The following is a 17,857-nucleotide window of genomic DNA, read 5'->3' as shown; positions in this document are numbered from 1 at the left end:
TCCCCATCTCTCACTTTATACAAAAATCAACTCAAGATGGATCAAAGACTTAAATCTAAGACCTGAAACCATAAAAATTCTAGAAGATAACTTCAAAAAAACCCNGATGACACAAACAAATGGAAACACATTTCATGCTCATGGATGGGTAGAATCAATATTGGGAAAATGACCAAACTGCCAAAAGCAATCTACAGATTCAACACAATTCCCATCAAAATACCATCATCATTCTTCACAGAACTAGAAAAAACAATCCTAAAATTCATATGGATCCATAATAAGAGCTCATATAGCCAATGCAAGACTAAGCAAAAAGAACAAATCTGGAGGTATCACATTACCCAACTTCAAACTAGGCTATAGTTACCAAAACAGCAAGGTCATGATATAAAAATAGGCACACAGACCAGTGGAACAGAATAGAGAATCCAGAAATAAAGCCAGATACTTATAGCCAACTTATCTGAAACAAAGCAAACAAAACATAAAGTAGGGAAAGGACACCCTATTCAACAAATGGTGCTGGGATGATTGGCAAGCCACATGTAGAATGAAACTGGATCCCCATCTCTCACTTTATACAAAATCAACTCAAGATGGATCAAAGACTTAAATCTAAGACCTGAAACCATAAAAATTCTAGAAGATAACATTAGAAAAACTCTTCTAGACATTGGCTTAGGCAAAGAGTTCATGACCAAGAACCCAAAAGCGAATGCAACAAAGAAAAAACAAGTAGACGGGACCTAATTAAACTAAAAAGCTTCTGCACAGCAAAAGAAATAATCAGAGTAAACAGACAACCCACAGAGTAGGAGAAAATATTCACAAACTATGTATCCAAGAAAGGACTAATAACCAGATCTACAAGGAATTCAAACAAATCAGTAAGAAAAAAAACAAATAATCCCATCAAAAAGTGCGCAAAGGACATGAATAGAAAATTCTCAAAAGAAGATATATGAACAGCCAATGATGAAAAAATCCCCAACTTCACTGATTGTTAGGGAAATACAAATTAAAACCACAATGAGATACCACCTCCCTCCTGCAAGAATGGCCATTGTTAAAAAAAAAAAAAAAGATATTAACATGGATGTTGTCAAAGGGAACTTTTAAACTGCTGGTGTGAATGTAAACCGTACAACCGCTATAGAAAACAGTATGGAGATTCCTTAAAAAACTAAAAGTAAAACTACCATTTGATTCAGCAGTCCTTCCACTTGGTATCTGCCCAGAGGAAAAGAAGTCATTATATGAAAAAGACACTTGCACACGCATGTTTATAGCAACACAATTTGCAATTGCAAAAATATGGAAACAGCCTAAATGCCCATCAACCAACACCTTGATAAGGAAAATGTGGTATATTTATACCATGGACTACTACTCAGCCACAAAAAGGAATAAAATAATGGCATTTGCAGCAACATGGATGGAGCTGGAGACCATTTTTCTAAGTGAAGTAACTCAGGAATGGAAAACCAAATATCGTATGTTTTCACTTATAAGTGGGAACTAAGCTATGAGGATGTAAAGGCGTAAGAATGACATAATGGATTTTGGGGACTCGGGGAAGGATAGGAGGGAATTGAGGGATAAAAAAACTACACATTGGGTACGCTGTACACTGCTCACGTGGGAAGTGCACCAAAATTTCAGAAATCACCACCAAATAACTGATCCACGTAACCCAAACCATCTGTCCCCCAAAAACTATTGAAAAAAAAAAGTTAGTAATCACACTTGTAATCCCAGCACTTTGGGATACTGAGGCAGGAGCATTGCTCAAGGCCAGGAGTTTGACACCAGCTTGGGCAATATAGTGAGACCCCTGGCTCCCTGTGTATATATTTTAAAAAACAAAAGTATACATGGTACTTGCAAAACAAACAAAAACAAAATGTAACAAAGAAACGAAAACACCAAGTACATATGAAACAGAAGAGAGAGCCCATAAATGAACCCAGGTATGCACATGGTTAATTGCTTTTCCACAAAGATGCCAAGAATATACAATGGGAAAAGAATAGTCTCTTCAATAAATGGTGATAGTAAAACTAGATACATGCAGAATGAAATTGGACCTTCGTCTTCCCTATATGCAAAAATCAACTCAAAAATAGATTAAGGTCTTAAATGTAAGACCAGAAACTGTAACACTACTAAAGGAAACATAATGGAAAAACTGCCAATTGAAACCACAATATGATGTCATCTTACACCTATCACAATGGCTATCATAACAAAGACCAAAGATAACAGATGTGGGCAAGGATATGGAGAAAAGGGAACCAATATACACTGTTAAGAATGTAAATTAGCACAGCCATTAAGGAAAACTGAATTGAAGTTCTTCAAAAAACTAAAAATAGAATTACCATATGATCCAGCAATCCCACTTCTGGGAATTCAACCCAAAGATTTGAAATCAGTGTGTCGAAGAGATGTTTGCAGCCCTGAGTTCACTGTAGCACTATATTCACAATAGCCAAGTTACAGAATCAACCTAAGGTCTGCTCTATCAGCAGATGAATGGCTAAAGAAAATGTGGAAAATGGAGTATATACACACAATGGAATACTATTCAGCCTTTAAAAAAAATTCTGTCATTTGTGACAACATGGATGAAACTGAAGAATATTTTGCTCTGTGAAGTAAACCAGATACAGAAAGACAAATACGGCACATTATTTACTTGTATGTGGAATCTAAAACAAACTCACAGAATCAGAGTGTAGAATGATGGTTACAAAGACTGGGGGCTGAGGGGAATGGGGAGATGATGGTCAAAGGGTATAAAATATGGCAGAAGGAATTTCTTTTTAGTTCTATTGCACAGCATGGTAAATATAGTTAATAATAGTATTATACATTTCAAAACTAAATTTAAATGTTCTAATCACAAAAAATGTTAAGTATTTGAGGTGATGGATGTTAACTAGCTTAATTATTCCATATTATACTCATAAATCATAACACCACTTTGGACCCCCACATACAATTATAAATTGTCAATTTACAGTTAAAAAAAAATGCAGCAAAGAGGCATTTTGTGGAGGGAAAGACTAAACCCCGGAGTAGCAAAGCAACTAATTCATGGTTCCCCAGGGTTTAAGACAGAGCCATGAGCCTTGTCCAGGTGTAGGTCCCTACAGGATTCCCATCATGCTTCGAAGCTCGACTTGAGTGTGGGTGATAATGACAGGCTCTGCAGGATCTGGAAGCCAGTACAGACTTTCCTCAGTACATTTGAGAGCAGGTTGTAGGGCTCATAATTTATAATCATACTTGTGTGTAAATGTGCTTGTGTGTATATGTAAGCCCTTGGTAACTACATATCAAGGGCTTTTCTCTTTGTATAAATACAGTGTATGCTGTAGAAAACAAAGTGCTGTAGTAATTTGATGAACAGAAAATTCTACAGGCAAATATGGTGGGAAACACTGCATATTATACCCACACTGCTAACATTCTTGGTGCACCAGGGAACACATTTGCATATTAAGGACTGAATGGTCCCATAATAAAGAGACACCTTTAGGTTAGTTCAATCCAGTGATTCCCAGATTTTTTTGGTTATGACCATCTATTCCCCCAGTAGTCCTCACCAATATTCTGTGGAACGAATCTGTTTATTTGCAGAACACACTTTTGAAAAGGGTTATTCTGAATATCTATAAAGTGTTTTAAATATGGTACATTTTAATGAGGTTATATACCAAAATAGCATAAACACCAACAATGACAGAAACGTCCAGGATGCAACTTGTGAAAGTAAAAATTTTTATTTTGATTGATTTCTCAATGTATAGTTCAGTATAATGCCAGTTTTTAATGGCAAAGATTTGGTTCCACTGAAACTCCATAATGCTACAGAGAGCTACTACTTTTCCAGGAAGTAGGTAAACAGCTGGAAAGAAAAAGGACAACTTCCTAGCAGCATGGCAACTTAAACTGCAGATCTAATAGGTCTGCAACTTTTACACTAAAAATGGCACAAACAGGTGGTGACACAAGTGAGAAATGGGGAACAAGATGTGAACACTGAAAGGAACAATATATATACTGCAAATACAATGAATAAACCAAATGCAGCTATACGGATCTTAAAGGATAATTATAGAAAAGGGAACCAAATATTTTCCTCAAATGCTTTTAGAGCCTTTCTGTAGAGATACAAATATATATATATATATTTATCCAAAAATATGTTTTATACAGATAAATGTTTCTCAATCAAAGATGGGACCAAAGCTATAGGTATAACATAAAGCACATTGTCTTTTGTAAGACTATTTATCCACCTGAATTTTCAATTTCTTTAAAGTTAGTGCATTAAATGTTTTCCAAATATAATTACCTGACATTCTTTTTATAGATATAAATCAAGTAGGCATTATGTTTTAAAAGGGTGTGCAGGTTAAACTTTTCTAAGATGCTGTGCATATTAAACTTATTATGAGCCCCATTAAGAATCATTATTAATAAACATATCAAAAAGGGCTATATAAGTCCGATTTTCCTGTTCATAGTAAATATTTTCTGATTTCCAGGTTACAAGTATTGAAAATGCACAAGAAAGATTTTGCTTCACAAGTACTTTTAAGAATATACTTTGATTTAATATGTATGTCAATAAAACTCCACATGTTGTAACCATTATGTTTTGTTTTAAAATAGGGATGTAATACTAATAACCACTACCTATAAAATGAAGCACACAATTGTTTTGGTGATTTTACAAATCTTTTTTTCCAGGTGTAAAGGTTACAAAAATTCCTAAAAATTAGAGAACACTGAAAACATATTAAAGTTTGACATCCAACTTTATAGTATTTCCATTTTACCCTGAAAGATAACTTAAAAAATATGGCCTTCTTAGAACAGGCCACTCTGCTATTATAAAAAATTGGTGACAGCAAGAAATTGTATCACTGATATGTGGAATTTTTGTAAATAGTTTTCTCTCCAAATCATTAGAAAATGTTCAAAATAAAACAAAATAAAACATGATGGTGGTCCCTAAACTATTTTGAAGGCAGGTAGCTTAGTCTAAGCTAAAATATTTTTTTCATTCATAGCAATAATCCTCCCCTCAAATGCCCATTAAAAAAATGCATGAAACAGTACAATAGCAAAAATCAAAGAGCACAGACTGTATTTTCAAGAACAGAAAAATCTCTAATGCTGAAAGATATAGTAGAAAGCAGATTTCTTTGGGGACATTAATCAATTAGTTTATAACTCATTATGAAGATTTCTCTTTTCTATTCCGGGGAGAGTCTGCTACATTTGAAGTTAATGTTCCATTTACACCATTTTCTGCAAAAAGAAAAGAATCTGTGTTACTCTTTTATAAATAAATGCAAGTAATAATCTTTATATGTAAAGATAACTTCAGAAAAGAAAATGTAAAATCCAATATATACTCAGGTGAAATTTATTTACCAGTATTGAACCAATCACAAAACCTGGTAACATGTTTAACACAATGAACTGAAAGTAGCAAATTAAAAGAAAACTACTATTAAAAGCAGGAAAAAAGTGACAGGACAGAAAACTATTTAAAAGTTACAAGAATTTAAAATAGTAATCAAGAGAAATACCTTCTGTAGAAATAAACTTTTCACATTTGACAGCAAAGTCCTTGGGGATATTTGTTTACAACATGCTAAAGTTGGCGTTTAGGATAATTCCCATGTGGAGGGGTGTATTATGGCCTTCTTTTTATTTATTTATGTTACTGTTGTTTTTTCAGACAGGGTCTCACTCTGTTACCAAGGCTGGAGTGCAGTGGCATGATCATGGCTCAATGCAGTCTTGACCTCCTGGGGACAAGTGATGCTCCTACCTCAGCCTCCCAAATAGCTGGGACTACAGACATGTGCCACCACATCTGGCTAATGTAATGGCCTTCTTCAAGCTACGATGGAGTAACAAATGTCTCACTGACTCTCTCTCCAAAAATATAAAAGTTGCATACAGAAATGGATGTTTGAGGCAGGGATAATGGCTTGCACCTATAATCACAGCACAAGTGGAATCCAAGCACAGATATCATTGAACTGAATAATAATGAAAAAGACATAATGAAACCTATGAAATACAGACTGGGCACGGTAGATCACGCCTGTAATCCCAGCACTTTGGGAGGTTGAGGTGGGCGGCACCTGAGGTCAGGAGTTCAAGATCAGCCTGGCCAACGTGGTGAAACGCCATCTCTACTAAAAATACAAAAATTAGCTGGGTGTGGTGGCGGGTGCCTGTAATCCTGGCTACCTGGGAGGCAGGAGAATCACTTGAGCCCAGGAGGCGAAGGTTGCAGTGAGCTGAGATCCCGCCACTGCACTCCAGCCTGGGCAACAGAGCTAGACTCCATCTCAAAAAATCAAAACAAATAAAAGGCTTACGTTACTAACACAAGAAATGAAAAACAGGAATCACTCCTCATTTACAGGCGTGAACTTCATTATCATATGAAGTTCATATGAATAATTTTATGCCAATGTATTTGCAAATTTATTATGAACTAGACAAATTTCTTGAAAAACACTATTTACCAAAAGAGAAACAACTAAGAAACAGAAAATGTGAATAACAGTATTATCTTTTTTTTTTTTCCGAGACAGGGTCTCACTCTGTTATCCCAGCTGGAGTCCAGCAACATGATCTCCACTCACTTCAACCTCCACCTCTCAGTGATGGCGGCAGCAGCAACCCATATGGAGTGGCTATTGCCATGACATTGGCTGTAGTGTGGGAGGTGCAGCCAGGGCTGCATGCTTCACATAGCTAGCAGGAGCCCCATCCCTTTCAGAGTTGGAGGGGTGGGAGCCCTGCACTCCTGGGTGCAGCTGCAGCCACCCAGCCGTAGCCCTTGGGGGCCCAGGAAGCCCCACTGCCTCTGCAGGCTTGGAAGTGCCTGCTCCTGCTGCCTGGCCACTCTACAACTCCTGGCATCCACTACTATTTTGGAGTGAAGGTGAGACTGACCATGGGATTAGAGCAGCGCTGATATGCCAGCTCCCTGCTCCCTTGGCCATCAGGACTGTGGGTGCTGACAAGCATGAGAGGGAGGCCAAGGGGGGCTGAGGGCAGCTTGGTGTGGGCCTGCAGGCATCTCTTGGCATGACCAGCCTAGGCACCATGGATGGTAGGTTGATGGCAGCAGGAGGCAGAGAGGTTCCTCGGCAGAAAGGCGTGGCCCCTGCTGAAGTCCCCCTCTTAAAGCCAGGGATGGCCTCAAACCTGGGGGCCCGGCTGCCAGTTCCATGGACTGGAGTGAGAACTTATAGTGCTTTTTCTGGGCCTGCCCATGGACCAATCATTATGCACTTCCTCCTCCCTGAAGCTTATAAAAATCCTGGACTCAGCCAGACTTGGGCAGATGATGAGACTGTGGATAGGAGCTAACCATGACAGCTGCACAGATGATGAGATGACCTGCCTGTGGAAAGGAGCTAACCACTTCAGGTCTTCTAAGAACTGTTCCGCCTCTCAGCGAACCTCCTCTCTGCCTTGCTCACCTTCCACTTGCCTGCATACCTCATTCTTCCTGGATGTAGGACAAGAACTTGGGACCTGCTGAATGGCGGGACTAAAAGGGCTGTAGCACAAACAAGGCTGAAACATGCCCCCCTGCTCACCACGCTGTGCATGACAAGAAAGAGAGAAGAGCTGTGGTCCTTTGGGAAGCCCAGATCTAGGGGCTCCCTGAGGCAGTGCTGTGACACCCTCTTTGGGGTTCTGTGATTCTGGCCACCTCCAAACTCTGGGGATACCACCACGTTCCCCTTGTCCAGTCATGGATGCCTGCAGTGGAAGCCACATGCAGTACATCTGGTCCAGCTGCAGCCTCACACAGAGCCAGCACCTGTGCTGGTGCCTAGAGCTGCCTGCCCCGCAGCAGAAGCCTGTGTGCCTGGCTGTGCGCAGTGGCTAGACCTTGTGCGTGCTTGCCCACACACCCCCTGTTGCTCCGCCCCTGGCTCATGCTTGGCAGGTGTGGGATCTAGGCCGGCAGCTCAAGTCAAGCACAGCCTGTCAGGCTGAGTGGGTGGAATGAGCCCAGCGGGTGCAAGCAATACTCAGGCAGAAGGCACCACCAGTCATAGAGGTTTCCAGCTGCTGAAGTGACACCTCAAGGGTGACATCAGGATCAAGGGATCCTCCCGCCTCAGCCTCCCAAGTACTGGGACTACAGGCGTGCACCACTATTCCTGGTTCATTTTTGTATTTTTTTGTAAAGATGGAGTTTTGCCATGTTGCCCAGGTTGGTCTTGAACTCCTGGGCTCAAGTGATCCACCCACCTCAGCCTCCCAAAGTGCTGGGTGCCCAGGCAATTGGTTGAGTCTGGTGGGCAGATCACTTTGGTATAGGAGTTTGAGACTATCCTGGGTGACATGGTGAAATCCCATCTCTACAAAAAACAAAAACTAGTGGTGTGGTGACATGTGCCTGTAGCCCCAGCTACTCAGGAGGCTGAGGTGGGAGGATTGCTTGAGCCCACAAAGTTGAGGCTGCAGTGAGCCAAGATCATGCCACTGCACTCCAGTCTGGGTGACAGAGCAAGGCCCTGTTTCGGAAAAAAAGAAGACTCTAGGTCAGAGGGCTTAGCTGGTGAACACTTCCAAACGCTTAGATGCAAAAATCCTAATGAAATAATGAAAAAGGGAATTCTGCAAAAGTGATGTACAATGGTCTCCCCTTATTTGCATCTCCCCTTATTTGCAGTGTTGCTTTCCATGTTTCAGTTACCCACAGTCAACCATGGTCTGAAAATAGGTGAGTACTATACAATATTTTGAGAGAGAAAAATACCACATTCAATTAACTTTTGCTACAATATGCTGTTATATGTGACTAATTTATAAATAAAACTTTATCATAGCTATATTAGGAGAAAACATAGTATATAGAGTCATACACCACTTAACAGGCTATGTTTTAAGAAATGTGTCAGGCAATTTCATCATTGTGTGAACATCACAGAATGTACTTCCACATATCTAGATGGAGAGCCTACCACACACCCAGGCTATATGTTATAGCCTATTGCTCCTAGGCTAAAAATCTGCACAGCATGTTACTGTATGGAATACTGTAGGCAACTGTAATACAGTGGTAACTATGTACGCATCTAAACATATCTAAACATAGAAATGGTGTAGGAGAAATATAGCATAATTTTATAGGACCAGTGTCATAAATGAGTCATGTATGCACATATGTTGTATAGCTGTTGACTGAAATGTCATTATTTAGCACATGACTATATAGAGTTTGATACCACCCCTGGTTTCAGGCATCCATTGGAGGTTTTGGAATGTATTCCCCCAGGGAGACTACCGTATTATCACCAAATTGGATGCATGTCAGAAATGCAAAATTATTTTAACATTGATAGTCAATGCAATTCACAACATTAACAGAATAAAGAAAAACTCTATGACTAAATGTTGCAGAAAAACCATTTCTTAACATTCTACAAGTCATGGACACAAACTCTTAGTAAAGAATATAATAGAAGAGAACTGAGTAAAGGGCATCTACAAAATATTCTTAATAATGAACTACCGAAAGGTCTCCCTCTTATATGAGGAACAAGAGTATTCATTTCTTGTATTCAATATTATGGTATAGTCCTAGCTAGTGTAATACAGGAAGAAAATGAAAAGGTATAATATTTATAGATGATGTAACTGTATATTTTAGTGTAAACTTTAAGGGAATTAGGAAGATTTTTTCAGTACATAGATAGTATCTTAAAGAAAACAAATGGCATTACTACGTAACAAATAGTTAAAATTGTTTTTTAAAAAGAGCATGTACATTAGCTTAAAAAAGAAAATATCTGAGAATAAGTTTAATGAAAAATGTATGAGATTCCTATACAGAAACCTATAAAATATCTCCTTCAACAACTCTTCCACTATTTCTTGGCATTTTGGCTAAGATCAAGTGAAGAACTCTTCCAAAAAACAGAAAAGGAAAAAACACTGCCCAGTTCGTTCTATGAAGCCAGTATTATCTTGATACTAAAACCAGACAAGGATGTTGCAAGAAAAATACACACCAATATCTTTTATGAATACAGACACAAAAAACCCTCAACAAAATACTTGCATACCAAATCCATCAAGAGATAAAAAGGATCATACACCATAACCAAGTGAAATTTATCCCAGGAATGTAACGTTGGTTTAAAATCAATGTAATCTATAATACCAACAGAAAAAAATAAGAAAACCCCACAAGGTTATCTTAATAGATGCAGGAAAAAAAGCAGTTGACAAAATCTAACAACCTTCCATGACAAAAACAAACAAACCAGGAATCAGAGGAGAACTTCCTCAACCTGATAAAGGTCATTTATGAAAAACCCATAGCTAACATCATACTTAATGGTAAAAGACTGGACGGATGCCTACCCCTAAGATCAAAAACAAGACAAGGATGTCTGCTCTATTTCTGTTCAATACTTGAGGTTCTAGACAGGGCAATTTGGCAAGAAAATGCAATAGAAAACATCCAGACTGCCCACCAAAAAACAAAAAACAAAAACCTATTTGAATAAATAAATTCAGCAAGGTTGCAGGATACAAGATCAATATACAAAAGTGAATTGTATTTCATATACACTGGCAATGAAGAATCTGAAAATGGAATTAAGAAGATGGTTCTATTTTACAACAGCATTCAAAAGAATAGGGTTAAATTTAATGAACTGCAAGATATATACACTGATAACTGTAACTGAAAGAGATTAAAGATCTAAATAAACAGACATTCATGTTCATACTCTGCGTATCAACCTACAGATTGAAGGTAATCCATACCAAAACCCCAGCTGGCTTTTTTGCAGAAACTGACAAGCTCATTATAAAATTCATATTAAAATGGCTGGGTATAGTCCCAGCAACTTGGGAGGCTGAGATGGGAGAATCCCTTGAGCCTAAGAGTTCAAGAGTAGCCTGGGCAACACAGCAAGATCCTGTCACTTAAATAAAAACTCATATGGAAATGTAAGAAACCCAGAATAACCAAAACATCATGAAAAAGAACAACATTGGGAACTCACATTACCTGCTTTCAAAACTTACTACAAAGCTACAGCAATCAAGAGAGTGTGGTACTGGCATAAGAATCGATCTACCAATAAATGCAATAGAATTCATGATCCAGAAATAAAACTTTTTTTAAAAATGTTTTTTGAAAAGGGTATCAAGACAGTTCAATAGTGAAGGAGTCTTTTTAACAAATGGCACAAGGACAACTGAATATCAGGATGTTAAACTGAGTGTAAAAATAGTATAGCCACTTCAAAGAACAGTTTGGCAGTTCCCTCAAAATGTTAAACATAGTTACAGCATGACTTGGAAATTCCATTCCTATGTATGTACCCAAGAGAATGAAAACACATGTTCGAACAAAAACTTGCACCTAAATGTTCACAGCATCATTATTAATAATAGCCAAAAAGTAAAAGGCACTCAAATGTCCATCAAATGATGAATGGATAAACAAAACATGGTATATATCCATACAATAAGGTTCCACACAATGGAATATTATTTGGTTGTAAAAACAAATGAAGTCTTTATATATACTATGACATGGATGAACCTCAAAACATCATCTAATTGCAAAAGACCACATATCACATGGTTCTGTTTATATGAAATGTCCAGAAAAGGCCAATCCTTAGAGACAGAAAACAGATTAGAGAGTACCAGAGCAGAATGAACGGGGAAATGTGAAGTGATGCTAATGGGCATGGGGTTTTTTTTGCAGTGATAAAAATATTCCGGAATTAGATAGTGGTTTGCACAATTTTGTGAACATCTGTTAAAAATGACTGAAATGTATACTTTAAAGGATAAACCTTATTGTATGTGAATTACATCCCATTTTAATAAAAAATATTACTTGGAGAAATGAAAGACAACCTAAATAAACAGAGGTATATATCAGGTTGAAATAGTCAGTTATCCCTAAATTGATCTATAGATGTGATGTTATTTCAACTCTATCCCAGAAATTTTTGTGGAAACTGACCAGGTTGTACAATTTTTTTTTTTTCTAAAGAGGCACTATGTTGCCCAGGCTGGAGTGCAGTAGCTCTTCACAGGCACGATCATTGTGCACTGCAACCCTGAACTGTGGGTTCAAGTGATCCTCCTGCCTCAGCCTCCTGAATAGCTGGACTACAGGCACCCCCCCACCCCAACTGCACCCAGCTCAAGTTGTACTAAAATGTATTAAGAAAATGCAAAGGGCCAAGACTTGCTGGGACAAACTTGAAAAAAAAAACAGGCTGGAGGATGTAAATTATCAGCTATTAATACTTAGAAAGGAGTAAACCAGAGTGGACGTATTCTAAAAACTGGAACTTCCTGTGTTACAGCTCTAAGCATAATACCATACACACACTGAAAAAATTAACTGTAGTATCAATGCATTTTCAATTTTTGCAAAAGCCATAAAGAGAAAACAGGTTAAATGAAGGCTTAAAGACAAAGAATCAAGCAATCAGAAGTTATAAAAAAAAAAAAAAAAAAAAGCTATTCCACTTGGGACAAATGGGCAGATGGGAAGAGGCTGTGAAGAGCTTTTTAAAATGTGAATAAGATGCTTGAAAACAAACGACCATCCTCTAGTTTAGTTATTCACTAAACCTGTCCATAAAGTTTGGTCTAAAGTGGCTCAAAGGTAACCAAGAAGGGAAAACTTGTCAAAGAGAAATTTAGTGGACAGCTTTTGAGGGGAGTAAGTGAGTTTCCTCATCCAAGGGATCACCCAATTGTGGAATGCAGTAAGATTACTTTGCCTCTAATTTTGTTAAAAAGCAGAATAATATTTTCTTTATAAGACCTTCAAACTAACAAATAAGATCCCACAACAAATTTTAAAAGTTTTCTACTTCTATGAGTTTTCATTGCTTACTGAATACAAACCTGTTCCTTTTTTAGAAGATCTGCCTTTAGTTACCGTTGGTTTCTTCTTCACAGCTGGTGCCTGAAAAGCAGAATGTTCCCTCCACCTCCGAAGCTGAAAATTAATGAACTTCCACATCATGAATGCTTGAGTAATGCAAATGGATGCCAGAACAGCAATTCTAAGAAATATTAAGAAATAAAAAGTTACAGTGTATAAAAAACAATGCCACTGAATACATTCTATCTTCTTTAATAGTATTTAGTAATTATTTTGAGAAAATTGTATTAACAATCAGTGCATTAATAATTTATCCTAAAAGTTAAATGCTTTAGTACTTCACTTTAGACATGTAAAATGGCAAAAGGTATGAAATAAAATCAAATGAGTATTTTCCCCAACCTCATATTCATCCTTTTTTTAAATGATTCAACATAGAGAAACTAATATATATCATCTAGCTGTATAAAGTGAAAAAAAAGTTAAATTGATTATACCTAACAGCCAACACATTGAAGTTTCCAGTACTGAAATCCAGCTTCTGATTCTCTGCTCTTGCAAGGCCAAAACCAACAGTCAGTACTGAAAGAATTAAAGTCAGAAGTCTTCCAAAACAAAAGAACTGCCCACAGAGAAAATCTGCAAGAAAAAGACTGTAAGTCAAATTCTTGAAATCTCAAAAACAAGATTCTATTAGAAATTAGATTCCTAAGACAGACGTGGTGGCAGACACCTGTAATCCCAGCTACTTGGGGGGCTGAGGCAGGAGAATCGCTTGAAACCGGAAGGTGGAAGTTGCAGTGAGCCGAGATCGTGCAACTGCACTCCAGCCTGGACAACAACAGCGAAACTCCATCTCAAAATAAATAAATAAAAAAAAAGAAACTAGATTCCTATTAAGTAAAGACATATTAAAATAGCATTTCTTATTCTGCAAAAAAGAATTTTGTGTCAAATATCTGGGAAAGCCTATATACCACACTCAAAGAGATATAATACATACTAGCCTATTTAAATTTCTAAAAAAATCCAGTAAATAAATGTTTAATTTTCTGTTTAGCTTATCTCTTTTCTTTTATAAGAACTATTAATGTTCCTCAGAACTACTAGTATTCAGAATAATTTTGGAAAATGCTGGACAAAACAAACCAAAAAAGCTGTGTTATAAAGAACAGGATGCCTAATTCTCAATTAAGAGTCCCAGTTTTACATTTTTTAAGACAACTTTGCACTCTTTATAAGTTATACCTCTCCAATTCTGTTTTCAGTTCAATTTCCCCATCAATATATTTTAGTTATCTATAAGGCTAATTATCTATTGTTTCATTTTCTTCTGAGAGTTCACTTCTCCATTACTCCTCCAAAAGAAAAACGATTCAATAAACAAAGTAGAAGTTATAACAGAAAAGTAAACCCACGAAGCCTTCAAAATTGCAAGATATAATTCAGTATCTCTCTAGCTGAGAAAGGTTCCATTTTAGAGAGTAAAATACAAAGTCTGAATAGAGAAATAATTTCATTTTATTTAAAGCGGCTACTAATCACTTAAAAAGTAATATAATGGCCAAAAGCATGGATCTTGGCAATGTTAGGTAATGACTTTAAATATTTACTACACGAGAAATAGAATGGCTAAACAACTTACCCTTTCTGATACTTTTCATTGCTAAAATAAAACAAGCGGGAAATGTGGAAAAGAAATTCAACAAAATAATGTAGCACCAGAAGAACAAGTCCTAGATGATTCAAGCTGTTAAAAGAGCAAATTGAAAATGGGAAGATTAATTATCAGTTAAGACAGGTCAGCATACTATCTGCCCAGCCTACTTACACACCCATGAAATATCCCAACTCACTTCAAAAGGTAAGCTCCAGCAATGTGGAAGAGGTAAAGACCAATGTAGACAAGCTGACGAGGAATATCCTCCTGTAAAAAAATACATTATAGATTAAAACATGCTAAAACATTCCTTTCCTTTAAGAGGTGGGGTCTTGCTACGTTGCCCAGGCTGGTCTCAAACCCCTGGACTCAAGAGATCTCCCAACTTTGGCCTTCCAAAGGGTTAGGATTTCAGGTGTGACCCACTGTGCTTGGCTCATTTCTGTTCTTTAAGAGTAAGTGAAAATGCAGAAGTAGGAGATCTGAAAGGTATTCTGCCCTCACTCCACCCCAATCTCTCATCCTCAATTAGGTATATAGCATTAGCAAGTCACTTAACCTCTGCTGGCTTCAGTTATTTCATCTGTAAAATGTGAATACTTAGATTTGCTTCAATCAGATAAACTCAAAATCCCCTTTAGAGCTAAGATCTACGGCTCTTGTTTCTAATGAACATGTATTAAATGACACAATATTAACCATAGTTACATGCTGACAATTTGATGTTCCTCTAATATTAAAATTGTTATGTTTATAGTAGTAGAGACACTTTTGTCTACCTAAAATAGCATTCACATTTTCAGCTCATGCTTTAGTCCCTTGTCAGTCAACATAAGTTTAACATTTTTTCTCATTTATACTACTCCTTAATTGTATATTATTTTTCCTCAATTACTTTGTAAGTCCAAGTACCTAGATTTTAGTTTTACTTCTTTTTTTCTCCCACAGTTATCTAGCTGAGCTGGTTATCTCAGAAACAGTATTTTTAGAAAACACAAGTCAAGACCCACTAGTGGGGCCAGGTGTGATGGTTCATGCCCATAATCCCAGCACTCTGGGAGGCCGAGGTGGGAGGATCACTTGAGACCAGGAGTTTGAGATCAACCTGGGCAACACAGCAAGTCCCTATCTCTACAAAAACTACAATTAGCTGGGTGTGATGGTCCCAGCTACTCAGGAGGCAGACATGGGAGGAGCATCACTTGAACACAGGAGTTCGAGGCTACAGTAAGCTATGATCATGCCACTGTACTCCAGCTTGGGTGACAGAGCAAGATTCTGTCTCTTAAAAAAAGACCTACTAGTGGATCATGAAATCAATTTAGGGGTCATACCAGCATCTTTTAAAACATGAAATAAAATAGAAAATGTGACCAGGCACCAAGACTCACACTTCTCATCCCAGCACTCTGGGAGGCTGAGACAGGAGGATTGTTTGAAGCTGGGAGTTTAAGTCTAGCCTGGGCAACACAGAGAGACCCCATCTCTACAAAAATTATTTTTTTTTTAATTAGCCAGGCATGGTGGCATGTGCCTGTAGTCCTAGCTACTTCGGGAGCTTAGGCAGAAAGACTGCTTGAGCCCAGGAGTTCAAGGATGCAGTGAGTTAGGATTGCATGACTGCGCTCCAGTCATGGGTGGCAGAGCGAGACCCTGTCTCAAAAAAAAAAAAAAAAAAGAAAGAAAAAGAAAATGCTAGAGTATATAGCACATTGTATTATGAAAATTCTATTCCATATTTTACACACACACACACACACACACACACACACACACAAAATGAATTATGATGTAAAAAGGTTTTCATCTTTGGTTGCAGTAAAAATGTTTACAAAACACTGACAGTGATAAGCTCAACAGGCCAGCCTACTGACTGATGAAACACCTATATCTCAATTCTAATTTCCTTTGTTTTCTTCGTATATATATTTACAAGGATTATATTAGTCTAGTGAGTACTATTCATGTTCTACAGCTACTAAATAGAACGACGGAAATGCTGGGTTGCTGCTGGCAGGCTGAACCGTGTTCTTCTGCAGCCTCACTAAACTTATCTCTTGCATTTAGCATAGTTGAGTTCAGGTCCATTGGTCCTCCATTTCTCTGTGTTTCAGTACAGACAGTGACTTCACCAAATCTTCTGAGGAGTAGAGATTTTTTAAAGTCTAGTTTTGAAATGGAAAACTCTTCTCTAGTAAGAATGGCGCAAAGATCAAGCATTAGGTAGAACATAAAACAGTCTGAATATTACTACTTACAGTACTGTATTTTGGGACTCTTAGCAAAATTGATACCAAGTTTACTGTCATTCTTCCAACTGAAGAGAGACGTATCTCTGAAAATAGACAGTCTTAAGATCCTCTCTACATAATTTGTAAATTTCCAATGAAATATTTCAGCTTACAAAAGGAAGGAGAAAGGGTGTTGAGATAACACGCGACCGCAAGGGAACCTCTTCTTTTCCATTATAATAATTTCAGAAAAGCTCACTTGTAGTATTATCAATGCAATTTGACGTACAATGCATGTAGAAGTGCCACTATATATATGCTACTGTTTCCCAGTGTAGTGTGTACATTGGTATTGAACAAAATGATTGCACGCAGTACACAACAAAATATTTTTATTTAACTGTAACTAAAATTTTAAATAAAGTATTTTAGGCCGAACATGGTGGATCATGCCGGTAATAACAGCCCTTTGGGAGGCTGATGAAGGTGGATTGCTTGAGCCCAGGAGTTCAAAAACCAGCCTTGGCAACATGGCGAAACCCCATCTCTAAAAAAATACAAAAATTAGCCAAGCATGGTGGTGCATGCCTGTACTTCCAGCCACTCGGGAGGCTGAAGTAGTAGGATTGCTTAAGCCTGGCAGGTTGAGGCTGCAGCTGCAGTGAGCCGTGACTGTGACCACTGCACTCCAGCATGGGTGACGGAGCAAGACCTGGTCTCAAGACAAAACGAAAACCCAAAATATTTTGTTATTTAATATACCTTAATAATTAAAATGTCAAAAGTATGAATTAGTAGTATGTGAATATGGCAAAGCAGGAAGGTGGCCACATAAAAGACTAGGTATAAGAAATATTGCCACATTCTTTCATATGTGTTACTCAATTCTCCAAATTTCAGAGGAGAAAACAGACCAAGAAAATCCTTAAAACTTATGAGGGAAGCTTTTAGTTTTAACTGCTGATTAAACTCATTTCATTGCATAAAAACTTGAGTAAGGCAATGTGAAAAAAAAAAAAAAAA

The 17,857-nt window shown here is 37.6% G+C and overlaps 1 protein-coding gene across 1 annotated transcript in view; it reads right to left on the bottom strand.

The window, feature by feature from the left end:
- Nucleotides 1-3,772: 3,772 nt before the first annotated feature.
- Nucleotides 3,773-17,857, bottom strand: part of TRAM1 (translocation associated membrane protein 1) — a 32,244-nt gene continuing 18,159 nt past the window's right edge. The window contains 6 exon segments of the mRNA XM_017872736.1: nt 3,773-5,328; nt 12,964-13,124; nt 13,441-13,563; nt 13,565-13,582; nt 14,589-14,693; nt 14,800-14,870. Coding sequence (XP_017728225.1) covers nt 5,255-5,328; nt 12,964-13,124; nt 13,441-13,563; nt 13,565-13,582; nt 14,589-14,693; nt 14,800-14,870 — 552 coding nt within the window. The 3' untranslated portion in view covers nt 3,773-5,254.

The sequence above is a fragment of the Rhinopithecus bieti genome, unplaced genomic scaffold (genome assembly GCF_001698545.2).
Source record: "Rhinopithecus bieti isolate Rb0 unplaced genomic scaffold, ASM169854v2 scaffold_6536, whole genome shotgun sequence".
NCBI lineage: Eukaryota > Metazoa > Chordata > Mammalia > Primates > Cercopithecidae > Rhinopithecus > Rhinopithecus bieti.
Note: the sequence above shows the minus strand (reverse complement) of the source record. Positions and strands in the feature narration are given on the sequence as shown.